Genomic DNA, 24,686 nt, shown 5'->3' with positions numbered 1-24,686 from the left:
CCTGGACTTCCCAACTCCACACTAGGGGCCCAGATATTCTACCAGGCCTGGCTTAGAGGCAGGAGAAAGCAGCCCCTTCTTCCCCGAGGAGGGGAAGAGGAGGCTGCCCAGTGGGCTCTGTATGGTACTGGCTGGGGTTTATGCCCCCATGCCTGGGTCAGTGAGTTCCTCTAGGCCTGCGTTCTACCCTTGGACTGGGGGGCAGCTGGGGCAGCTGAGTGCCCAGCTGGAGGACTGAAGACAGGGCACTGCCCTCAGCTGTATCAATGACAGGCCTTATTCCTGTGAATGAGCAGGTCCTTAGCCTCACCCTGCAGCCAGGGACTCCTAGGATCCCAGAGGGATGGGGAAGGAGTGTGTGTGTGGGGGGAGGGAGTCCTGTTTATTTTCCAAAGGCACAGGTGCTCACAGCTAATGGTATTTGGTATAACTCTCTGAGAAGAAAACAACCTCTTCCCAGAATCGACCCCACCCCACCTCTCCCAAGCCTGTGCCTGTCCCCATTTGGGATTTGGGACCATGCTATAGATGCAGTGAATGACTGCCCACAAGCCTCTCTACAGCAAGTGCTGGGGTCAACCATATCCCACAGGGGCCTGAGAATGTGACCACTGTAAGTGTGCTTAAAGGGACTCAGGTGGCCTGAAGGTTTGCAACTCCCCCAAGAGAGTGGGGGGCACCTTTGCATAGGCTCTTCTGCTCCAGCCCTGAGGGTATAGACAAGGGCCACATCTGGGTGGGGGTCGGGGTGGAGAAGAGGGGTGACATCATTTTCCAGTGGTTGTGGCATCAGGGCTGGCAGAAAGGGAAGTGAATCCTCTTCATGGCTAGAGGCAGGGCCATTCTGCTGGACTCTGAAGGACACCTCAGCCGGGGTTTCAGCTCCCAAGGGTTTTTTTGCAGCCTGCTTCATTTCAGGGCATTCTCCTTCCCCCTCCCCATTTCTTAGCTATAGAACAAAAGCAGGCTTAGGCAGGAAATATTGGGGCAGAGTTCTTTAGTAGGAGTAAAAAGGGGAAAAATAAATAAATCTCATAAAGTCAGGAAAGAAAACCAATGACCTTGTCAGGCAGCCTGAGTTGTGGTACATGTTAGGAAATATCCCCCCCAAGACTAGGAAAAGAGGTTAGCCAGGCACTGGGTGGGAGAGTGCCCAAAAGACCACCCTTCTCCCCTCACCCCCAGCCACAGCCCCAGTTGTCTCAGGGGCCTGAGGGCCAGACAGCTGAGGCAGCTTTTTCATGTCAGCCTCCCATTCCCCATAGGCAGGAAGCCAAGCAAGGGGCCTCAGCCTGGGATGCTGGGGGCAGCAGTCCCCAGGGAGCTTGGAGGTGGTGCCAGGCTCTGTATCAGGGAGCTGACAATGAGGCCAATTCAGGGCAGGCCTAAAATGAGGCCTAGAAGCCTGGGCGAGCTGCTGGCCTTATGGCAGAATGGGTCCTGCTTGAATTGGGTGCTAAATGGAGGTTCCAGGTGCCAGGCCTAACCCTCCAGGCGAGGAGACTGATTCCAGAGTGGGCACCACTAGTTGCATACTAGGAAAGGCAGGGTGAGGCCAGGACCCCATTTCCTGCCTCCCAATCGACATTCTTTTGCCCTCAACAAATATGTGACACTAATTCGAGGAGCAGGACGTCAGCTTAGAGAGGACCTCTAGGCCTCAGACGGGCCCCTGCCCTGATGGTATCTGGTCCCTGCCTCCTCCTCTCGCCTGGCTGTTGAGGAGAGGGCTCCAAGGTCCAAGGGAACCCAGCTCCCCACAGCCTCAGAGAGCTGGGGCTGCTGGGGCCTTTCTTCCTGGCGGGATGGAGCCCCATCCAACAGGAGGGGGGATGTCCTTGCAGAATGTCCCAGTTGGATGAGGGTATCAGAGGCAGCTCTCCTGGGTGTCTGTGTTGACTGTAAGTGGTTCCTGCTCACACAGCTCCCTGGAGGCCCCACAGGGCCTCTCAAGCTTGTCCTCAGCCTCAGAGGGGAAGCAGGCCCTGAGGCAGGTCCTCACCGACTCCTTCACCTCAGCCTCCAGGCCCTTCATCTTGGCCTCATACTCTGCCAGCGCCTCCTGCTGGAACTGTGGGGACAGCAAGGACCACAGCCTGGCTCAGGAGGGGCTACCTTCCCACTCTCCTTCCCCTGAGCAATGGAACAAGGAGATGTCCTGTCTTTTCAGAGCTCCCAGGAGATGGGGTGGGAGGGAGATGGGGCACAGTGGAGCCCATCAGGAAGCCTCTCAGGAGAGGGGGTACCAACCAAGCAAAGAGATCTGCCTCATGTGAAAGAGTCCTAGGGTCCCACAGGAATCAGCGCCTGTGACCCACTGGTGAGGGGTCATTGCCCCCTCCCCCCATCTCCTGACTGGAAAGTCCCTGGAACAGGGCCCCTTTACACCCTGGAGCCATGCCAACTCTGCTGGGGGCCAGGGTGGTGGTTCCTGTCACCTGCTTCTCCATCTCCCGGATCTGTTCCAGGCAGGCTGCCTGCTTCTCCTCCAGCTTCTCCTGGTGCCTCTCCAGGCTCTCTGTCATCTGGGTGGGGGTGAGAGGCAGGGAGTCAGGACAGCACAGACAGGCAGTCTGGGTTGGCATCCAGCTACAATCCCAGCCAACCAGCTATAAGACTATAAGACTTAGGTAAATTCCTTAATCTTCTAACAGTTTTCATTGTTTCTGTTTTTGTTTGTTTGTTTAATTTGTAAAATCAGGATAATTAGTACCTGTCTCACCGTATCCTGAAGGTTTGTAAGAGATAGTTCATGTGAAGCACCTGACTTAGTGTCTGCAATAAGGTCACGACTCAGTAGCTGGGAGTTCTGTTACTGTTGTTAATACCAGGGGAGCTTTAGGTCCTTCCCAGCAGGGCTTTCCTTCCTCTTCAGACTCCTTGGAGCCTCAGGAAGCACTCCTGGCTCCCTCTCACCCACCCACCCCAATCCCATCATCACCTGGCTAGCTAGTTCATATCCTTTCCATTAAGGGCAGTTGGACAGAGACAGACCTCTTCAGGCTGGTACCCCAAACTCCACAGAAAGACAGAACCTCAGCCTGGCCTAGGGGCTCCCCATCCTCTGCACCATCTCCCACCTTCCTGAGCTTCATGGGCCACTCTGGACAGTATATCTCCTAAGGGCAAAGTAAAGGCCCAATGCCACCCTTCTCTCCTATGGAGTGTGAGTGTGTGTGTGTGTGTGTGTGTGTGTGTGTGTGTGTGTGTGTGTGTGTGTTTGGGAAGGATACAGTGTTACATACCCGGTTGATGACCTGAACCACCTCCTGGATGTGGGAGTTGTTAATCTCTTTCTTCAACCTGTTGGGGTGATTGGAGTTTCAGAGAGGGCAGGAGGCCCCCGGGAAGAACTGGGTGAGATGAAGACTCCTCAGGGTGTAGGCCAAATAAGGGCTATGCAATAGGGGCAGGAACAAGCCAAAGGGGTGAAACGGAAACCCAAGGAGGATTGAGTGGCCACTGGAAGTCCTGGGGGCCCTCTGAAAGGAAGGCTTCCTCACTAACTCGCACTGCCCTTCAGGGGGTGTGTGGGAAAGCCCAAGTGGGAAGCTGCTGTCCCAAGATTTCACCTCCCTCTTTGCCTGCTTGATTTTCCCTTAAATTCTCCTCTCTGGTCAAATGGTGTTGACATCTGTGTTTTGTGTAAGGAAGTCACTCTAATCAGAGGTGACAGAAGTAACATTAACTTTCAAGATCCAGGGGACAGGCACATCTCTGGGAAGCGAGTCAGGATCCTCTGTTGGGAGACCCCTTCCCACTTGGCGTGGCTCCTGCTCAGCAATGGGCCTGGAGTTTGAGTCCTGGGCCTCTCTTCCAGGACTCACCTCTCCTGGGCCATCTTGTCAGTGGTAGACTTCATCATGGCCTGGATCCGCTCCAGCCTCTTGGCCTCCAGCTTCTTCTTCATCTCTTTGGTGTCACTGTAGAGATACAGACATTAGGGAGATGTCCTGTGGGGTCCTGAGCCTCCTGGGAGGTGAGAGTAAGGCTTGGGAGGGAGGCAGTCATACTTCTCTGAGGTCTCCTTGAGGGTCTTAAGCTCTGCAGCCTGTTTCTCTCTGGCCAGCTCCATCATCTTGGCAATTTTCTGTAGGGAAAGGAAGGATGGGTTTAGCAAACCGGCTTATCCAGAAGCCCTTTGCTGTGCGGAGGGTGTGGATTTGGTCGGGTTGTAGCTCTCTGCCCTCCCCCACCCCGTCACCTCGGCCAGGTGCTGCTCCTTGAGCTTCAGGACACACTCGTAGTGCTCCTTGCCCTGCTGCTGCAGCTCCAGCTCCAGCCTGTCCCTCAGCTCATGCGCGCGCGGGTCCGCGCCCTCGGGGCCCTCGCCCAGCCTGGACCCGGCGACCTCCTCCCTGGGCTGGGTCCTGCGGAGGCCACGTGGGAACAGGTCCTGAGCTCTCCAACGCCCGCACCCTCGCCGCGGAGGGCAGGACGCCGCCACTGCCCTTACCTCTTCTTGCGGGAGCCCTTGCCCGGGCCGAGCCTGCAGCCCCCGAGGCCGCCCCCCGCGCCCGGCGGCCCGAGCTCGGCCAGCTGCGCCGCGCCCCGCTGCAGCAGCTCCTCCCAGCGCCGCGCGCCGCGCCGCTCCAGCTCCCGCAGCTCCTTCTCCTGCCGCCGCTGCAGCTTCACGACGCCCTTCAGCTCCCGCAGCTCCTCCAGGCTGGCGGTCCGCGGCTCTGCGGGGACCCGGGTGAGGTGTCCCGCCGCCCAGGAGCCCCCGCCTTTCCCTGGAGACCCGAACCTTCCCCAAGCTCGTCCTCAAGACCACTCGGACCCAGCAGGCCTTACCCACAGCTTCTTTCGCGGCCTCCCCGGCCCGGGCCCCGCCCCGGCGGCTGCAAGAGCCACAGGACGGGCTGCCAGGTGCCCTGGGGTCCGCTGGCTCAGCTCCGCCCCTCCCGGCCCGCTGGGGGTACCAGCATGGGCCCCCTGAGGTGCACTTTCTCGTTGCTAAGGCTTCAGACACAGTGTTCCCTTCCGCAGGTTAAAGTCTTAGTTTTTTCAAGATCTGCCGCCAGGCTGGGAAGTGCCTATGGATGCAGCCAGAGAGGGCAGGACCCCCACAGTGCGTACCTGCTGACCCATTGCTGGCCGGGGCCCCGTTGACCTGGCTGGCAACTGGACTCCCGGAGAAGAAGGGCTTCTGCGTAGGGAGAGCAGGTTAGGAAGATGGCTCCAACAGCCCTGGCTCCCTGAGCCCTGGACACTGGCCCGCCCTCATCTTCTCGCAGAGAGGGCAAAGCTCTTGGGGGGCCTGGGCAATGAACCCAGCGACACAGACCTCAGGCAGACCTCCCATGGCTTCCTTGAGCTTCACAGACTTCTTATCATGGGCGCTGAAGAACTTGATGGGATTGGCGAGGGCCACGGTGAGATCTGGGTGCACAGAGGCATAACAGGCCTGGTATGGAGAGCACCTGGCAGCCTCCCAAATCCTCACCTACCCCAAGATACCCTGGCGTGCCCCACTCTGGAGGCTGACTTGAGGCAGGGGGAGGGGAAATGCACAGCCCTGGGCTCCCAGCACTCTGTGGGCCTCCTAACCTGCCCAGGTGTCAGGTACATAGTCCTTCATCTCCAGGAGAACAAAGAGCGCAGGCATGGTGAGGGGCATGTTGCTCTCACTGCGCAGGCACAGATGGTGGTATCCTGTGGGGCAGGACAGGGCGGACAGTGAGTAGAGCCCATCGCTGCCCAGCACAGCATGCCAGCAGCCCAGCACTCAAGGCTTCTGGTTTGAGAGTCAGAGAGGCCAGAGTCCAAGTCTGGTTCTGCACTTTCCTGGCTGTGTGACCTTGGGCAGGTTACTTTAAATCTCTGAGACTTTCCTCATCTGTGAAATGGGGATAACAGTGTCTATCTCCTGTGGTTACCATTAGGATTAAGTGAGAATGTTATAAGGCCTTAAAGCATTTCAAGTTCCCAATAAGTGTCAGCTACTTGGAAAATTGCCCCAGTGGTTTCAGAAAATTACAGACATTCTGTTAGGTGGCCAGAGTCCCCACTTCTGTCAGTTTCCTGGAGAGGTATTATTCTTGCTTCACTCCGTAGGGCTGATAACATGAAAGGGTTAGGTAAAGTCTCAGGGCCACCTCCCTGAAGCTGCCCCACCCTCTGGACAGGCTCCTGATGATGACTTTGATCTCAGACCTGCTGGGGACAGCGAAGGAGGACCCCTATCCTTACCAGAATTCAGAATATTGATGGGGATGATGCGGTGTCCAAGAAACTTGTTGCCTTCCTCCATCACAGCCACCCTGAGGGAGGCCAGCTCAGGCATCAAGATCTGGGGAGAGTTTGGGACAGGACAAGCTGGGGAGGAGACTGTGGCCAAGTTGACTCCCTCTCTAGTTTCAGAAGTCTGGGGTCAGTGTGAGACCATAGTAGGTGTGACCAGATTTGGTGAGGACAGAGGGCACACACTAGGCCACACACAAACAGCCTCACAGCTCATGCCGTGGCTGGTCCGCACAGGGGAGTAGGGCTTTGGGGGTCCTGGTGCAGACAGCCTGTGACAGCTTTGTCAACAAGTATCTAGTGGGGACAAAAGACCCCCTGGGACCCCATGGGACCTTGCACCCTGGTCTGAGAGTTCACATTTCTGCCTCTGGTCCTAACATGAACACACACATGCACACACATCCAACCTGCCCACCAAGTACACTTCTGTAAACTTGCTTTTTGGGCTCTTGAAATTTAGGAGGGCACAAAGTGAGGGGTGGCGAGAGGAGGACGCCCAAGGGCCTCCCTTTATGTATTTCCTCTGTTCTACAAACAGAAGCCAAGACCTAGGGGCAGCCCTTACCCTGCCCAGGCCCCAGCCCCTGCCCTGCCCTAGCCTCCCACCTTCTCAAAGACAAAGGGCTCCTCATTCCAGACAGGATTGATGGAGTTGGCACTGGGTGACAGCTTGGTGCGATAGCGCCTCTTGGGGTCTCCAGGTAGGCCAAACAGCTCCACTTCCACATAGGTGCGCACGCTGCGTTCTGACAGGAACTGCCCAGAGATTACCTGGAGGTGGGAGCCCGTGGGAGGCCGGCATCAGCTGCCCTACCAGGCCATTCCCCAGCACCTGGGGCCTCTAGCTTCCCGAGCTGAAGCATCCGTTCTTGGGTACTGTGAAGAGCCCCACTCAACTCTGGCCACTGAATAGAAGCTGTGTGGCTCAAGGGTTACAACTAAGCTCTGCTGATGGGTGTTTCCAGCATTCAAGAAGGGGTGTGGGCCTCCCCACCTCCCTCCCCAGGCAAAGAAAGAATAGGGCTCTTTCCCAGGGCCTGGGGTTCCTAGAGCCTAACTTTGCTCATGCTTCTCCCCTCCCCCACCCCAGCCTCAGTCCTTCCCCTTGGTTTCCATGGGGACCAAGAGGCAGCCTCCAAGGCTGAGGAGGAGGCAGTTTCCAAGGCAACTTGCTACTGCAGGAACTGGCTGGGGCTGAAGTTTGCAGGGTATCAGGGGAGGGGGTTGGGAGTAGAAGAATGGAGCTCCTGTGTCTTTCTCCTCAAGACCCCAGCCCTCCCAGCCACCTGTCCACCTCAGCGCCTTGCCTTAATGGAAAGGGTGGTGGCTACCACCACGTCGATGCCATCCACCGAGAAGGGGTTGAACTGCTTGTCTGGCCGGCGCATGAACTCATGCTTGAGAAGGTAGCCACTCTGCCCATTGAACTCAAATAGCGCCATGTTCTGTTGCATGGGCAGGTCTGGGGGACAAGGGCACTTGGTGAGAAAGGCCCGACTCTGTGTCTGCACCCAATCTCTATTTCCACATTTCCCAGCCTTTCTCTTGTCTTGTGAACCCAGAGGTTGAACGGACCATGGGCATGAGGGTTTCTCATGTCTGGTTGGTTTCTTAGGGTGTCTCTTCTCTCAGAAAGGGCCCACAACCTGGCATCAGCAGGACCAAAGCCACAACCAGACCTCAGGCTCACAGTGGGAGTTGAGGCCAGTGGAGCCACAGACCCACTCAAGGAGCAGCCAGAACCCATGCCAGCACCCTGGCATCTTCACACACACACACTCATATATGTGCAGTCACACAGGCATGAGCTAATGCCTTTCTGCCCCAAAACACTCACACACCTGCACGGGCTCCCAGAGCCTAAACCAGGGGTGGAGAACCTTTTTTCTGCCAAGGGCCATTTGGATATTTACAACATCATTTGAGGGCCATACAAAATTATCAACTTAAAAATTAGCTATGAATAAAAGCTCCTAGATTTATTGAATTTTGAGCCCTGCCTGCGGTTGCCTTGGCAGGGCCAGACCAAATGATTCACCGACTGTATAAGGCCCATGGGCCGGATGTTCCCCACCCCTAGCCTAAACAAACATCTGAACACCAGGTCTGTTCTAAAGACCACCTTCCAGGAATGGGGTGAAGGTGGGAGGGGTAGGGTCTTAAGGGAGTGCTCTCACCCATTGTCTGGAAGTTGAGGGCGACCATCTGGCAACCAGCATTCCAGAACATCTGGGGCATGTAATTGGAGGAGTCCATGCGGGTGCCCTTTGGGTAAATGCGGCTCATCTGGCGCTTGTTGTAGCTGCTCCAGAGTATAGGAAGCCAGCCAGCCTGAGGCTGCACCAGGAGTACCCAACAGCCCCCCCTTTTGAACCCTGTCCCCATCCCTCTACCCCAACCAGGGACCTTGGCTACTGAGGCCTCAAGGATACTCAACAAACTGCACTGCAGCCTTGGAGAGCAGGTCATAAGCCTTGAGCTCCGTAAAGGAAGAGATGACATAACTTTGGTTCTTCTCTGTGTGGGGGAGAAATATGAGGGGGAGTCTCTATCAGGCTGAGGTAGTCCCGCAGACCTCCCCTTCCTTTGGTGCAGCTACCTCCAACACAGAGATGCCTCTAACCCAGCATTCCCACCGAGGCCTGAGGCTTCAGGGAGGGAGGTGAACCCAGGGTGGGGTGGGATGTGCAGATCTGTGTGGGTAACAGTGTATACAGGGGGAAAGGGCATGCATGGTGGGTGTGCACAGGGATGGGGGGGCCACGGTCCTGGAGGGTGAGGGGTTCCTGCCCTGGGTGGGGACAGAAAGTATGAGGAACATGTGAGGATGAGACCAGGAGTCAGGAACATGCTGCGACGCTCAGGGTGTAAACACAAAGGGTGGGTACCGGGGTGAGAGGTACACGCCAAGGGTGGTACATGCCACGGGTGAGCACAGGTAAGGGTGCAGGTTGTGGGTTCAGGGGTGAGGAAATAAGGTTACAGAGGTGCACAAGTATAGACAGAAGGAGGTGATCATGTTGGGGACAGGCACAGCGGGGGAGAGGAAGGCACTGTGTGTCTGTCCGGGGAAGAAAAATAATACGGTGTACACAGAAAGGGAAGGGTACAAGGAGTAGGTGTGCACTGGCTGGTTTCTCTGCCTTCCACCCCCTCCCAGCAGTTCTCATGCCCCGGGGCTGGGGTTTCTGGGCTTAGGAGCCACAGAACCTGCAGGAGGCTGCGGGAGTCCCAGGCCAGGCCCACTGAGGGGGCCTGTCATAAACAACCTGGACCTGCCTGTCACCGATAAACTCCAGAGCATTCTGCTTGGTGCCAAATTCCTCAGTACTGGGAAATGGGAGCCACTGCCACTTAAGCCTTTGGCCTGGCTCCTCTGATGCATATTTATAGACAGGGCCCCCAGTCCAAGGAAGGGGGACAACCCCCTTCCTCTTACCCCCACCCATGAAAGTGCCTGGTGTCGGGACACACTTCCCGAGGGCCTCCTGAGCCTCGCTGAACCTCCAGCTCACCGCCACCCGCATGAACTTACGGGCAGAGAACTCAAAGGAGATGAACTTGGTGGGCTGGATGTAGTTAACCAGGCTGGACATCTCCTCATAGGCCGTCACCTCCAGGCCCGCTGTGCCCTAGAGGAGAGAGGAGAGTGAAGAATAGGAGCCCAGAGCCCAGGGACATGGCCCCATGTCCTGCTGGAGGACTCGGTGGGATGGCAGAAGGGCCTCCGGGCTGTCTCCACGCACCTCATCTGACTGCATCTTCCTCATCTCTTCTTCATCCAGGTTTCCCAACTCCGACTCCTCCTCCTCCACCTGCTCCTCCAGCTCAGCCCCTTCCTCAGCAGCCAACACTGCCACACACCACTCTGTCAGCACTAGGGGCAGGGCCCCCCAGGCTGGCTCCCAGCAGGTCTCCTCCAGGCCCAGCCCCCTCTTCCCTCCAGGCCCAGTCCCTCACCCCCGCCCTGATCCCCACTCCTCCCAGGCTCACTCACCGGTGTCCTCCGCCACAGGGGCACTGGGTGGGCAGCTGCCCTCAGCCTCCCCGCCCAGCTCCTTGCTGGGGGCTGCTGGGCCCAAAAACTGGTTCTTCTTGTTTTTGATGAGGATCTTGCCACGGAGATCCTCAGGGCTGGGCAGGGGGCTGCCTGGTTTCAGCTGTGGGAGAGGAGAGGGTGTCAGCGTGCAGCCTAAGTTCCTTCACATCAAGCTCTCAGCATGGCCCCTGCCTGCTCCTCCAGCCTCTCCCCCTCCTGTGCTAAGCCGCTGCCTGGCCCAACGCTCCCAGTTCCTCGGTGATGTTCTCTCTCACCTCTTCTATCTGCCTAGAACTCCTTTCCCACTCTCACCGACACAAACCCAGTATCTCCCTTGGGCTTCAGCTTAGCCGTCACTTTCTCCAGGAAGCCTCCCCTGATCCCCAAGAACAGATCAGGACTCCCCCAGCACTCCCACAGCAGCCACTGGTTGCCTTGTCTTTCTCCCCTGAGGGCTGGGACTGCACCTTTGTCACTAACAGACCCCCAAAGCCCAGCACAGATGCCTAACACAGATGCCCCGTAGTGAAGGCCACTCACTGGAAACTTTTCCAGGGGCTCCGTGAGCAGCATATCACCAAACATGGTCCGGCAGTACTCAGCCATCTTGGCCTGTTGGCGGGGTCTGCAGGGAGGAGAAGTGGGGTGAGGTTCAGCAGCACCACCCCCCTCTTGGCCATCCTTCTGGACCCCTGATCTGGGTCATCAGGAGCACAGGAGGTCAGGGAGGCAGAGGCACAGGCAGGAGAGCCTGGGGTCTCGAGGAGACTGTGTGGAGGGCATGGGCAGGGGCCGGGGATAGTGGGGGGAGGACAGAGACGGGGACAGAGCAGAGAATGAGGCTGAACGGGCCTGGATACTCACGAGTCCACGTGGTTTTCAAACGACAGGATGACAGGATAGGGGGAGGTCTTAAAGGCACTTTCTGCAATCGCCTCAATTGCTTCCTAAAGGAGAGAGGACTTGGTGGAGGGGAGGTCGGTGCTCCAGCCCCCCCCCCCCAATGGCACCCTTCCACTCTCCCCAGGTTTAACACACACCTAGAGCTGGAGGGCCACTGTTGGTCCCCTGTCTCCTCTGGTCCCCTCTAATCCCCACTCTGTTCCGAGGCCCCCCAGCTGCTCCTCCTGCTTATGGCCTCCATACCCAGAAAACTTAGGGACCAGGGCCCTTCCCTAGTGCCTCCGCCACCAGCCTCCACACCCCGAGTCTTACCTTGAAGTAGATGTCTGTGGTCATGGTAAAGCCGTGGGTGATAATAGGCTCCTCTTCGGGGAGCTTCCCCTTCCAGCAGTCCAGCTCCACGCAGCGACAGCCAGCCAGCAGCACCTGGCGGTACATCTCAGCAGAGGAGAGGCCTGAGAACTGGCCGGCTGGGCCAGGGCAAGGGGGCGGGGCAGGGGCTTCACTCAAGGGCTCTCCCCCGCCCCACCCCAGCATGCTCTGTACTGATGGCAGCCCATGGGCAACCCCGGGAGGAATTCAGGGGACAGGAGCAGCCCCCATAAAAGGAGTCAGCAGTGAGGTGGCTGGGGCCCACCTGTCAGGTAGGTGTTGTGCGAGGAGTTGATGAAGTAATGATTGAGCGGCTGCGTCATGTCCTGGTGAACCAGCAGCTTGTCTTGGGCCAGCACGCTGTTCTCCGGCCCACAGAGAAACCACACCATGCCCTGGGGTGACAGCTGGCCTGGGGAGCAGGGGATAACTTTCAGGGCCACAGCCCAGTTGTCAGACCAGGACAAGCCCACAGGGGATTAGGGCTTCAACTGATCCTCACCCCTCTGCACGTTGATGCCACTGGGCTCATATTTGTCAATGAGGCCCTGCACCTGGTCAGGCCGCGCTGGTGGGAACAATAAGGAGTTGAGGCGAGGATCCCTCTGTTTCTGGTTGATAAATTTGGTCAAGTGCTCCTTGGTCATGTAGGGTTTGGCCTTGGCATGGCTGCAGACCAGAAAGAAGAGCACAGGTCTCCAGATAACCCCTTGGTCCAGTGAACCCTCCTAACTGTCAGCATAGCAGGTAGGAATTTAGCCACCACCCCTTCCCCATGCTGAGCCCAACCCAAGAAGCTCACTGGGAAGTGAAGATCTCATCTATTTCTGGCCGGGGGCAGAGGTTCAAGAGGAAACTCTTGTAGACAGATTGTGGGAAGTCCTCAGGATTGATGGCATCATTCTGGGGAGAGAGTCACCTGATCACTTCTGCTCCACCTTCTAAGCACTGAGATCCACAAACTAGGCCCAGTACACAGGGACCTGGTCCCAAGGACGGCTCAGGGCAGACAGAGGAGCATTAAGGACATGCTGAGTGCCCACTTTTCCAGGCCCTGGTTGCTGGGCAGAGAGCATGCTTAGCTGGTTTACTTTGCCCCTGAATTCAGACACTGGGCAGTCCCTTGGCTGGGGCAGGATTGGAACTAAGAGTGACCAGAATGAGGAGGAAAAGAGGTCAGAAGTAAGTGGTGCTCACACTTGCAGAGTACTGAGCTAGCTTTTTATTTTTTAAGTGGAGGGTAAATTTTCAAAAAGAAGCAGTTTGAATGTAAATAGTACAGCTAACAAGAGAGCCCCAAGATGCATAAAGTAAAAACTGACAGAATCGAGGGGGAAAATAGACAAGTCAACAATAATAGTTGGAGACACCAAAAAGCATAGGAACAGCAATAAGAAAATATGGCTTGGACTTCATGAAAATTAAAAACTTTTGTGCTTTGAAGAACACCATCGAAAAGGTGAACAGACAATCCACAGAATGGAAGAAAATGGGGGGGGGGGCAAAAGTAGGTTTATAGTTGTAAGAAAAACAATTTATTCTTGTACTATTATTAATAATTGTATTATTTTCCATAAAAGCAATTGTTAACCTACTTTCGCCCCACCCTATATTTGCAAATCAGATATCTACGAAGGAACAGCTCAGCAGTAAAAAAGCAAATAAGCTCATTGAAAGATGGGTAAAAGATTTGAATACATAATTCTCCAAAGAAGATATTCAAAAACTAATAAACAAATGGGAAGATGTTCAATACCATTAGTCATTAGGGAAATGCAAATCGAAACCATAGTGAGCCTGGCTGGGCGTGGCTCAGCGGTTGGGCATCAACCTAGAATCCAGGAGATTGCGGTTCAATTCCTGGTCAGGGCACGTGCCTGGGTTTGGGGCTCGATCCCCAGCAGGGGGCGTGCAAGAGGCAGCTGATCAATGACTCATCATTGATGTTTCTCTCTCTCCCTCTCTCTTCCTCTCTCTGAAACCAATAAAGATATATTAAAAACACACACACACAATGAGATATCATTTCATTTCTACTAGGATGACTAAAATTAAAGAAAAAAAAGACAATAACAAGTGTTGGTGAGGATATGGAGAAATTGGAACGCTCATACAATGCTGATGGGACTGTAAAATGGTGTGATCCCTTTGGAAAACACTTTGGCAGTTCCTCAAAATGTTAAATATAGAGTTACCATATGATCCAATAATTCCACAGCTAGGTTTATACCCAAGGGAACTGCGAATACATGTTCAGACAAAATTGTGTATGTGAATGTTCATAGCAACATTTTTCATAATAGCCAAAAAGTGGACACTGTCCTAAGGTTCATCAACTAGTGCAGAGCTAAGCAAAATGTGATATGTCCATACAATGGACTATTATTGAGCCATAAAAAGGAATGAAGTACTGATGCCTGTTACAACATGGATGAACCTTGAAACATGCTAAGTGAATAAAGCCTGACATTAAAGATCACATATTGTATGATTCCATTTACACAAAATGTCCAGAATAGTCAAATCCACAGAAATAGAAACAGAAAGTAGATTAGTGGCATCAAGGGATTCTGTGCCTTTGCATTCCATCCCAGAAATGCCCATCATATGTCCTCAGGATCATATTGGAAAGCCAACATTACTCTTACTTTGAAGAAGGAGAGCTAGAATGGATCTCCCTAAGATTGGATCTTGGACCTATCAGCTTTAAGCAAAGATGGGCCAGTGGCCCCTACTGGGACACAAGCAGAGCTGACAAATCAGGAGGACTTAGCCAAGGTGGGAGATCAGGAGGCATTAAGAAAGGAGGGTGGATGTGTATTGACTGAAGCTTGCTATGCTGGCTATGGGGTCCTCAGCAGGAGCCCATTCCCACCCTCTCTCCCACCCCATGCTTGTATCCCCTGTGGCTGATTTCACCCAGGGGTCATGAGCTCCATAAAGCTGTGACTCGGAGGGAAGTATTCCTCTTGGGATTCAGGGAGACAAGTGATCAGTGAGGTCTTAGTTTAATTACAATGTTCCAAATTCTTACCAGGAGAAAAGACTCCATGGGGTGCAGGTGGTACCCTGTACAAAGGCATGGCCAAGGGGGTCAGGGGGCTGAGGTCCACTTCCCCTGCCAGGCATGAACCCTGGCTCAGGCCTGCATCTGCCCAGAAGGGCTCCTTTTTGTAATTTACATAATATACCTTATGGGTGTATTACACAATACACCTGCATACAACCTGTAATTTAAAATTAGTGACTTAACTAAAAAGAAAGAGAAAAACATTTTTCTGTGTTGAGCTAAAGTCTGTCCTGGCAGCTTACATCCTTGATTCGGTGCCTCTCCCCACACCCTGCAGACTAGTCCCTTCCTGCAGCTTTCGGATCCCTGCAGACTGCCTCCTGTGCCCACTGACCTTACCTCGCTCCTCCAGGCTGAAAACATTCATCTCCACTTCCATTCCAAGGCTGGACTGGGAATGCACCCATCCCTGCTGCTTGTCCTAAACACCAACCCCTGCCCCACCGCCACCCAGGGGTGGGAGACCAACCTGCTCAGAACCCGGAGCAGCTCACCCCCTTTGCTTGGTTCTGTCTCTGTGTATCAGAAACCAGTGGTTCTAGGGTTAACTGGCTTTGGGGCTGTTTGCTGGGACTGTGTTATCATTCTTACCCTCTCCTTCCCCCACCAGCCTGGCCAAGTGGCCCTCTGGTCAGAGCAAGCTCAGATGACAAGGGTGGGCTGGGGAAGGGGGAACCACTCACTTTGCCTTTGGGGAGGTGGCAGGCACTGAGGGCAGCTTCTACACGCTTGCGGTCAGCAGGAAACATCTGGAATAAACTGAAGGAGCAGAGAAAGGCAGGAGGCAAAGAGAGGAGTCATGCCTGGAGAGGGAAGGCTTTGGGGAGCTGGACATAAGGGTGGGGAGGCGATAGGGAAAACTCACTTCTTCACAGGAATCTTCCCTTCAGGATTGAGCTGCATCTTGAGCTTCACCAGACTGGTGGGGCAGAAAGCAACCTGTCAGGCCCTGGGGCTGAACACTTAGTCCCACACTCTGTGGCCAGGCAGGCAGGCAGGTACTTACATCTTGTCCAGGAAGGTGGCGCGGGGGGCGTTGGCTGACAGCGGGTGTTTGACCAGAGCCAGTATATCTTCAGCCCAGTCCTGCAGGACACAGAGCACAGCAGTCAGGCCCCTGACCTTGAAGGTGTCCCCACTACCCCATGGCCAGGCCTGTATCTCAGGAAGTCCGGGTGCTGAGCCCCAGGCCAGGTGACCCCCGAGCACCTTGCCCACATTCTCTTTGCAGGAGACAAAGTTGTGGAAGGTGAGGTCCACCATGTCAGGGCCAGACACCACAGTGAATGCCTTCAGCAGGAAGGTGTTGTCAGGAAAATCCAGGTTGAAGACATCCCGGAGCTTCTGGCTCTGCAGCAATGGTGACAAGGTAAGGCTCATCCCTGCCTGCTGTGGCGCCCCCTGTCCCTCCCCCTCAGGCCCTTGAACTGTTGCCCACTGGGGTAGAATCCCATTCCCACCTCAGGAGCCACAGGCCCCAGCATCTTCCTATCCCTGACTTCAGGGGCTGGGCTGGGAGGGAGAAACCCATGGAAAGAGATTAACCAAGGCCATGGGGTCTGAGAGTCATATGTATCTTGTTTGCCATTTTTTCATTTGAAGATAGAGTCTTAGCTCCCTGTCTCAGGGAATCCGGCTCCTGCCAATCCCTTCTTCTAATCTTTCTACAAGCATTAAGCAAATTTAGGCAAATCAATCAGGGAATTGACCAGGAAGGGGGGGAGGGGGTGTAAGCAATACCTCCTAGACAGCCTGGGGTGATTTAGGGGCAAGAGCTGGCCCTGAGACAGGAGCAGCCACACCCCTTCCTTGGCTCAGGGGAGGCCCTGTTGCCCAGCCCAGGAATCTCTCTTCACTCACCAGGGACTGCTGCCCCAACCCCGTGGAGCTGGTGACCATGCTGAACCTGAGCTGCTACTGAGCCCACCTACCTTGGGAATCTTGGCAAACTTCCCAAAGCGGGTGTCCCGGATGCTGGTGATATCCAGAAACTCCTTTTCCTGGAAGGGGCCCGGTGGGAACAAAGAAAGGGTGTGGACATAGAGCAGCAAGGAGGGAGCTTCCACGCCCCTTCACATCTTGGCCAACTGCCTTCTCTAGATGCCAAAACTGTGTGGGGGCCGCCCGGACCCCAGCCTTCCCAGCCGTCAGACTCTCCCTACTCTTGGTGACCCTCCTCCTTTCCTCTCGGTCCATTTCTTCCCTGGCCACTTCAGTTACTCACTGTAGCCACCTGTAATTGTGGCCTCACCGCCACCATCCTGGACTCTCACCAGGTTCTCCCTCCCTTCCTCTGCCTGGGTGCTGAGGCCCTTCTCTGATCTCTCTGAGCCCTCAATTCACCTGCAGCCACTGGCAGAGAATCAGCCTTCAGTAGCAGCTCTTTTTTCTCCCTCTCTCTCTCTCCACAGGATGCTAGGGCTGGAGCATCTGGGCCCGAGGCAGGCATGGTTGTTGTGACTGCATCCTCCCTCCCAAAGCAAACAGCCCCTGCTCACAGGTGATCCCCAAGAGCCACCCTTCCAGGTCCTTCTACACTCCCCAGCATCCACACCTTCAGTTCCCCATTGCTAAGAGGCTGCTTGACTCCATGGATTAGCAGGAGCTCAGGGCCACTGTAGGTAGGAGCTGCCTCACCTTGCTCTGATATGTCCAGTATAAGTAATAGCCCTTGGGATCCACAGAGAGCATAACCGGGGAGGCTACTGTTGTTTCCTGCAGAGAGAAAGAGTCAACACCCTGCTCTGAGACTTTAGGCCAAGCTTCCCTGGCCCACACCAGGGGTTTCAGAGCTCACCATCTCCCTAGGAAGTGGCTGTCCCAAGAATCTGCAGGCATTTCACTTCGTTCTCCAGAGCTAAGGGCTGGGCATAAGCCTCAAAAGCTCTGGACCAGGGGAGGGGAGGGGAGGGGAGGGATAGAGGATTGGAAATGGCATTTCTGGAAGAGAAGAGAGTTTCCCCTCTAAACCTCAAAGAGAGCTTCTCTTTCTAGACCCCAAACAGGGTCTTGGCCCCCACCTTACCCTGCTTTTAATGGCCACAGCTCAGCCAAGGGGGTTAGAATATCTTTCCTAAGGGTCCATACTGCCTCCATAATTGCTCAACACAGTGAGAGCCAAGAACCCAACTCCTGTGCCTGCATCCAAGGCCTTACACAATCCAGCTGAAATCTAGCTTCCCACATGCCCAGTCCTCCCCTCCATGAACTGCTCCCTCCACCCCATCCATCCAACTGCTGCATAGACACAAAGTGCGTTCTCACCTCCAAGCCTAAGCATCCAATGCTACCATGCCTGAAACACCACTAAGGACCAGCAAAAGCCTCACCTCTTCTGAAAAGTCTTTTCTGCAGCAGGCTGGATGGGGGCTTGTTTTCAGACAAGAAGCCCATCCAGGAAATCCCCTGGGGCTTATGGACTCCCAGGAAACAAGCCTGGACTAGACCATGATCCTGGTGCCCCAGGTTTGCTAAAAGAGCGAGTGAATGAATGATGAATGAACTCACTTCTAAATTCCTGTTCCGATCACAGGGTACACAGGCTACCTTTGATTGTAATGATACTTGTATGCATATACAAGGCTGGGCAAAAGTAGGTCTATAGTTGTAAGTGCACGAAACAGTTTATTCTTATACTATTATTAATTATTGCTTTCTTTTCTTTTTTTAAATTTATCTTTATTGTTGAAAGTATTACAGGTGTCCCATTTTCCCCCCATTAACCCCCTCCACCTCGCTCCCACCCCCTCCCCAGGCCTTCACCCCATTATTGACTGTGTCCATGGGTTATGCATATATGCGTATAACTTCTTTGGTTAATTTCTTCCCACCCCCCACTCCCCTTCCCTCTTCCCTCTGAGATACAACTGTCTGTTGCATGCTTCAATGTCTCTGGGTCTATTTTGTTTGTCAGTTTCTTTTGTTCATTAGCTTCTTCTTAAAGATGATTCTTCAACATTTCATTTGGTTTGGTGATGATGAACTCCTTTAGCTTTTTCTTATCTTAGCCCTTTATCTGACCTTCAGCTCTAAATGATGGCTTTGCTGGGTAGAGTAATCTTGGTTGTAGGTTCTTGCTTTTCATCATTTTGAATTTTTATTTTTATTTTTTTTTTAAATATATCTTTATTGATTTCAGAGAAAGGAAAGGAGAGGGAGACAGAGATAGAAACATCAATGATGAGAGAGTCATTGATCAAGCCCACAACCCGGGCATGTGTCCTGACCAGGAATCAAACCCCTATAACCTGGATCCTAGGTCGACGCTCAACTGCTGAGCCACGCCTGGCCAGGCCATTTTGAATTTTTTTTAAAAATATATCTTTATTGTTGAAAGTATTACAAATGTCCCCTTTCCCTCCCATTGATCCCCTCCACCCTGAACCCATCCCCCAGGCCTTCACCCCACTATTGTCTGTATCCACTATTGTCTGTATTGTCTATATGCTAATATATCCCAACCCACCCACCCACCTCTGCCTTCCCTCAGATTCATCAGTCTGTTCCATGCTTCTATGTCTCTGGATCTATTTTGTTCATAGGCTTATTTTGTTCATTAGATCCCACATATGAGTAACATCATGTGACACTTGTCTTTCTCTAACTGGCTTATTTTGCTTAGCATAATACTTTCCAGTTCCCACCATGCCATCTCAAAGGGTAAGGGATCCTTTGTTTTTTACAGCTGCATAGTATGCCATTGTGTAAACGTCCCTACATTTACACAGAATAAGTCTCTACAAGTTCAAGAAGATTGAAATCATATCAAGCTTGATATGATTTCAATCTTCTTGAACTTGTAGAAACTTGTTTTGTGTCCTAACAAGTGGTCTGTTTTTGAGAATGTCCCATGTGCACTTGAGAAGAATGCCTATTCTGAAGCTGTGGAGTGGAATGTTCTGTAAAAGTCAATTAAATCCATCTGACCTAGTGTGTCATTTAGGTTCACTGTTTCCTTGTTGATTTTTTATCTGAAAGATCTATCCAGTAAAGTCATTGGGGTGTTAAAGTCCCCTACTCTGACTGTATTGCTGCCGATCTCTCCTTTAAAGTCCTCCAGAAGTTTGGTTTTTTGGGGGGTTTTCAGCCTGTGTGAGTCTTTTGTTCTGAGGTGGGTCTTTTGTAGTCAGCATATATTTGTTTTCTTATCCATTCAGCTACCCTATGTCTTTTGATTTGGACATTTAATCTATTCATATTTAAGGTAGTTATTGAAAGGTACTTATCTATTGCCATCTTATTTCTTTATGCCTATGTTTCTCATTCTCTCTATTTTAACTTTTTATTACAGAAATCCCTTTAACATTTTCTGCAATGCTGGTTTGGTGGTGATAAACTCCTTTAGCTTTTTTTGACTGGAAAGCTCTTTATGTTAGCATCTATTTTGAGTGATAACCTTGCTGGATAGAGTAGTCTTGGTTTCAGATCCTTGTTTTGCATTACCTTGAATACTTCATTCCATTCCCTTCTGGCCTGCAGAATTTCTGATGAGAAATCAACTGACAGCCTTATGGGAGCTCCTTTGTAGGTTACAGCTTGCTTTTCTCTTGCTGCCCTTAAGATTCTCTCTTTGTCTTGAATTTTTGGCATTTTAATTATGATATGTCTGGGAGTGAGCCTCTTTGGATTCTTCTTGCTTGGGATTCTCTGTGCCTCCAGAAGTTTTGTGACTTTTTCCTTGACCAGGTTAGGGAAGTTTTCTGCCATCATTTCTTCAAACAGGTTCTCTAACCCTTGCTTATTTTCAACCTCTTCTGGCACTCCTATGATGCAAATATTGTTACATTTCATGTTGTCCCACTGCTCCCTTAAACTATCCTCCTGTTTTTTAATTGCTTTTTGGTTTTAGTTTTCTGATTGAGTGATTTTTTTCCTACCCCATCTTCTAATTTGCTGATCCAATCCTCAGCTTCCCTTAATCTGCTGTTCATTCCTTCCAATGTTTTTTTTATTATTATTTCTACTATGTCATTCTTAATTTCCTTTATAGTTTCTATATCTTTTTTCATGCTGTTGAGCATCTTTATGATCAGTATTCTGAACTCTGTATCTGATAGGTTGCTTATCTCCATTTCATTTAGCTCTTCTTCTGGAGAATTCTTTTGTTCTTTCATTTGGGGCTTATTTTTTTGTCTCCCCATTTTGGCTGCCTATTTGGATTTGTTTCTATGTATTAGGTAGATCTGCTAGACTCCCAGTCTTTTGGATGGTCTCTGGAGCAGGTCAATGTCAGACGCTGTTTGTGACTGGCTTTGATTACCCTGTTTGAAGTTTTCCACACTCCACAGCTTCTCTTTTCCTCTGCTGGGGCTGGGTGTGTTTGGATAGGACCAAGATGTGCACTGAGGCCTGCTTTCCCAAGACCTGGGTCCAGAAGCAAATCAGGCAAAGACTCAAAGCACCCTCAGGCTATTATTCAGTCTCTTATGGAGCCTCAGGCTGTAGAAACTCCCTGGAATGGGGCCAGAGGTCTACCTGCAGGGTGGGGCAATTTATTCCCCCCCAAGCAAAAGCTTCTTGCAAGGTAAATGTTTGCCTGAGAAAGATGTCCTCTGCCATATGGGGGAATGACTCAGCACTGGGGTCCAGAAGGGTGCCCTCCAAGATCTATTCTTCCAGCCAGCCCCCTTAGCGTCTCCTCACACTGCTCTAGTCCACTCTGCCTCTGCCAGAGCCCAAGGTGAGTGGCTGCACACGAAACTTTGTGCATTGGCTCTTTAAAAGGGTGGCTGTATTTCCAGCTGTCTCTCCCTGGCAGACAGAAACCTTGCTGCTTTTCACAGCCAGATGTTATATGGGTATCTTTCTCAGTTGTTGTGCTCTGGGCTGAGGAGCCTAGCTTGGGGTTTAGGCCCCAGAGTTCTCAGTGGGAACCCCCCATAGCTGAGATATCCCTCTGGACCTTCAACTGCTGCCTGTGGGAGCCCAGCCAGCCTTCTCACACTTCCACACTTCCCACCAGTCTCTATGGGGTCTCCACTTTTCGTCCTTGGTTATGAGGGTACTCCCCAGCTAGTCTTCAGTTGCAGTTGATTATTCAGGGTGGTTTTTCTATATTTTAGTTATAATTCCAGTTTGGTCCTGGGAGAGTGTCAGTGTGGCTTCCACTCAACCTGCTGCCATCTTGGACCTCCTATTGCATTATTCTCCATATGAACAACTGTAAACCTACTTTTGCCCACCCCTGTGTAACAAGATATTAAAGTTCAAGTTTCCCACAACACATGGTAGTTCCTGCACACCAGAGCAAATCAAATGCAGCATTTACAAAGGAAGGGGTCAAAGAAAAGCTTCTCAGATCAGAGGTGCTTAAAGGACTAAGAAAGAGAACACTTTGTGAAGAGACTAATTCTGGAGAAAGCTGTGCTGTGAACTCCATTCCCTTCCCTCCCTAAGGGAGGACTGAGGTGCCCGACCCCTCACTTTAAACCTAATGAGGGGTTTAACTGCACTTGGAGAGCTTTTGTCATCCCTGCTGTTGTGGGACATAAGAGACTGGGTCTGACTCTTGCCCAGGAAACCGAGTTGGTGACAGATCAGCTAACTATTGGAGACAGAGAGACTCTTGTGTGCTGGATGAGCCTCACTCCTAGAGTCTGTTAGGACAATGCACACGTGGCATTTGCTGGGGTCCGGAGTGGGCCTGTGGGAGAGAGGGGCAAGGAGTCCAAAGCTACAGGAGGCTGAAGGTGGTAACTGGATTCAGAGGGGCTGAAGAAGCCATTGCAAGTGGCCTCCTGAAATACAGATAGCAGGAGGACCCTAAGCAAGAGATCCCCAGTTCAGCATGGGGAAGGTCTCCTGAGAATACCCAAACATGTGCACCAGAGAAAGAATAAGTCTGGACCTTCTGCTAGGCTCAGAGAACATGAGCCAGTTGATGATGATACTTTTCAATTAAGCACTTTGGTACTCCTTTCTCACCTCCCTCCTTGCACCCCATCCCTATTGGGGCTTGGAAGGGGAGCAGGGAATCCCACCAGAAGGCCTGCAGCCCACCTAAAACCATTCCTAGTGGGAGGAGGGCAGAAGATGTTATTCTATTGAAGGTTGAATTTTTTAATTCTAACTGTTTCTGAAATAAGACTGGGCTTTGTGCCTGGCCGGAGTGGCTCAGTGGTTGAGCATTGACCTATGATCCAGGAGATTACTGTTCTATTCCTGGTCAGGGCACAGGCCCAGGTTGTGAGCTTGATCACCAGTGGGGAGCATGCAGGAGGCAGCTGATCAATGACTCTCTTATCATTGATGTTTCTATCTCTCTCTCTTCCTCTCCATTCCTCTCTCTGAAATCAATAAAGATTAAAAAAAGAAAAGAAAAAAGACTGGGCTTTGTGAGGAAAAGTGAGCATAGGATTGTATTCCCCGAGAGCAAATGAATTGTCTATGGCTGCCTGATTTTCCTTCCATGGGCAGGAGGAGAGCTTCTCCCAGCAAATACATTGTAAAGGGGCCTGGAAGACAAAATTAAGTTGGGAGTTGATTCCATCCTGTGCATTGTGCTTATTCAACATGGCACCACATATCCAAGTCACCTGCTAACTGGGCTGAATCCAGTCCAAGAGCAGAACCCGGGCTCATAGGTCCATGTGCCCTGTGACTGGCTTGGGAGGTTCCTGCTTGTGGAAGTCAGGATCAAGGAAGGCTGCCCAGTGCCCTGCCTTGGGGAGGAGAGTGGGGCAGCCAGGTACCCAGGTGCTGGCTTGCAGAGAAGGCCACAAAGCATGTCCCCACCCCTAATGACCCTCTGCCCAGTCAGGTTACACACACTTCCCAGAGGAACTGAGAGAGGCCACTTCACTTTTCATCTGAGCCACTTCCCTCATTCCACAGGCTCCTGAGACATGCCACCACCATGCCACATCGACCACACAACCTTAGGGAAGCAGAAAGCATCTAGCCATGGCCTCCTCCCCATATCATGGCAGCTAGATTATGCAGCCTAGCCCAGCCCCAAAGGCAGAGAGCCCCAGGCTACCTTAACTCACAGACCCAGAGCCCCCTCACCCACCTGTAAGGAGGACTAGCCAGCCCTAAGGGCCCTCTCTTCCACCCCCTACATCGTTTCCCAAGCCTTCATTTTCCCTTCCTGGGACCAGCCCCTCTGACTCTCACTCAGGGCTAGCCCAGCAGCCTCCCCTCCCTGAAGAAGGGTCCCCATACTGTTCTCCTCACCTGCCCAAGAGAATCCTGGCCCCTGGGGTCTGGAAGGACCAGAGGCTGGAAAGCAGGCCCCAGTTTGGGAAGGAGCAGACACAGTGGAGACAGTACAAGACAAAGCAGTGCCTTCCCCTGCAGACAGGCAGGAGTCAGTCAGCCCAGCTGAGAGTAGCCCCCAGAAGCAGAAGTCAATCTGCTCCCTCCAGGGTCCCTGGGAACAGAAGCCTCCAGTTCTCACTTGGGATCCAGGGGCCTTTTGTGGCTACCCCACAGCAACTTAGGGGAGAGCAGGGCTTCCTTGGGACAGGGATAGGTGGGGAGGAGTGAACAATTTCAGTCTGGGTACCCTAATGGGGCAGGAGTGGGGCATCTTTGCTGGGAGCAGGGACCTGGTTCGCCTCTGCTTCTGGCCCTGCCTCAGCTCTGGGGCACTAAGGCTGGACTGGGAGCAACAAACCCAGAGAAACTTTTTCGTAGGCAGCCCACCAGCTTCTCACGCCCAGACACAGGGCCCTAGCCCCAGCAGCCCAGGGACGTATGTTGGGGCACACACCCTCACCCCCAAGTTTTTTTTTCCAGGCACTGTGCCAGCTGCCCGGCGGAGTCACACAGGCGCCTGAGTCCTGACAGACATAAACCTACCCACCCACCCTGGCAAAGCCCCTAGCAGCCAGCTGGCTGCCCCAGTGCCCCAGCAGCCCACAGCCCCTGCCCCACTCACATCGTCCCATTTGATGAAATGCTCCCCGGAGATCAGGTAGTCCTTCACTTTGGGGGGCAGCAGGACAGGGTTGAGCACAGACATGGTGCCAGTGTTCCTCTGGAGAAGCTGGACAGGCAGAGGCCGGCAGGAGGAGGGCAGGCAGGAGGGAAGCCGGGCTGGGCTCACATGGCACC

General features: G+C 52.9%; 1 protein-coding gene across 3 annotated transcripts; it reads right to left on the bottom strand.

Moving 5' to 3' along the window:
* Nucleotides 1-980: 980 nt before the first annotated feature.
* On the bottom strand, nt 981-24,633 carry PLCB2 (phospholipase C beta 2). Of its 3 annotated transcripts, none has more exons than XM_087814837.1 (31): nt 24,511-24,633; nt 17,268-17,345; nt 16,562-16,630; nt 15,840-15,980; nt 15,637-15,716; nt 15,496-15,549; nt 15,314-15,389; nt 12,363-12,463; nt 12,063-12,229; nt 11,826-11,972; nt 11,501-11,658; nt 11,150-11,232; nt 10,826-10,910; nt 10,244-10,406; nt 9,993-10,114; nt 9,782-9,878; nt 8,679-8,763; nt 8,424-8,548; nt 7,554-7,708; nt 6,853-7,017; nt 6,193-6,292; nt 5,551-5,655; nt 5,288-5,382; nt 5,080-5,146; nt 4,457-4,733; nt 4,205-4,370; nt 4,014-4,090; nt 3,828-3,923; nt 3,246-3,303; nt 2,439-2,525; nt 981-2,071 (listed from the first exon to the last, which is right to left on the bottom strand). In XM_087814837.1, the coding sequence occupies exons 1-31, from the start codon at nt 24,592-24,594 to the stop codon at nt 1,868-1,870; spliced, it is 3,567 nt and encodes a 1,188-aa protein (XP_087670963.1). In that variant the 5' UTR covers nt 24,595-24,633; the 3' UTR covers nt 981-1,867. The 3 variants fall into 3 exon arrangements, with proteins under 3 accessions (XP_087670963.1, XP_087670961.1, XP_087670965.1); XM_087814835.1 differs by having other exon boundaries at nt 4,457-4,727; nt 5,080-5,149; nt 9,993-10,099; XM_087814839.1 differs by having other exon boundaries at nt 4,457-4,682; nt 5,080-5,149; nt 9,993-10,099.
* Nucleotides 24,634-24,686: the final 53 nt, after the last annotated feature.

The sequence above is a fragment of the Miniopterus natalensis genome, chromosome 1 (genome assembly GCF_054644295.1).
Source record: "Miniopterus natalensis isolate mMinNat1 chromosome 1, mMinNat1.hap1, whole genome shotgun sequence".
Taxonomy (NCBI): domain Eukaryota; kingdom Metazoa; phylum Chordata; class Mammalia; order Chiroptera; family Miniopteridae; genus Miniopterus; species Miniopterus natalensis.
This window is presented reverse-complemented; position numbering and strand designations above follow the sequence as displayed.

Coding starts and splice junctions, on each gene's coding strand:
- PLCB2 (XM_087814837.1), bottom strand. CDS start 24,594: ATGTCTGTGCTCAACCCTGTCCTGCTGCCCCCCAAAGTGAAGGACTAC. Junction 5,656..6,192: donor CATCAATATTCTGAATTCTG/GTAAGGATAGGG, acceptor CCTGCCCCACAG/GATACCACCATCTGTGCCTG. Junction 3,304..3,827: donor GACAAGATGGCCCAGGAGAG/GTGAGTCCTGGA, acceptor TCACCCCAACAG/GTTGAAGAAAGAGATTAACA.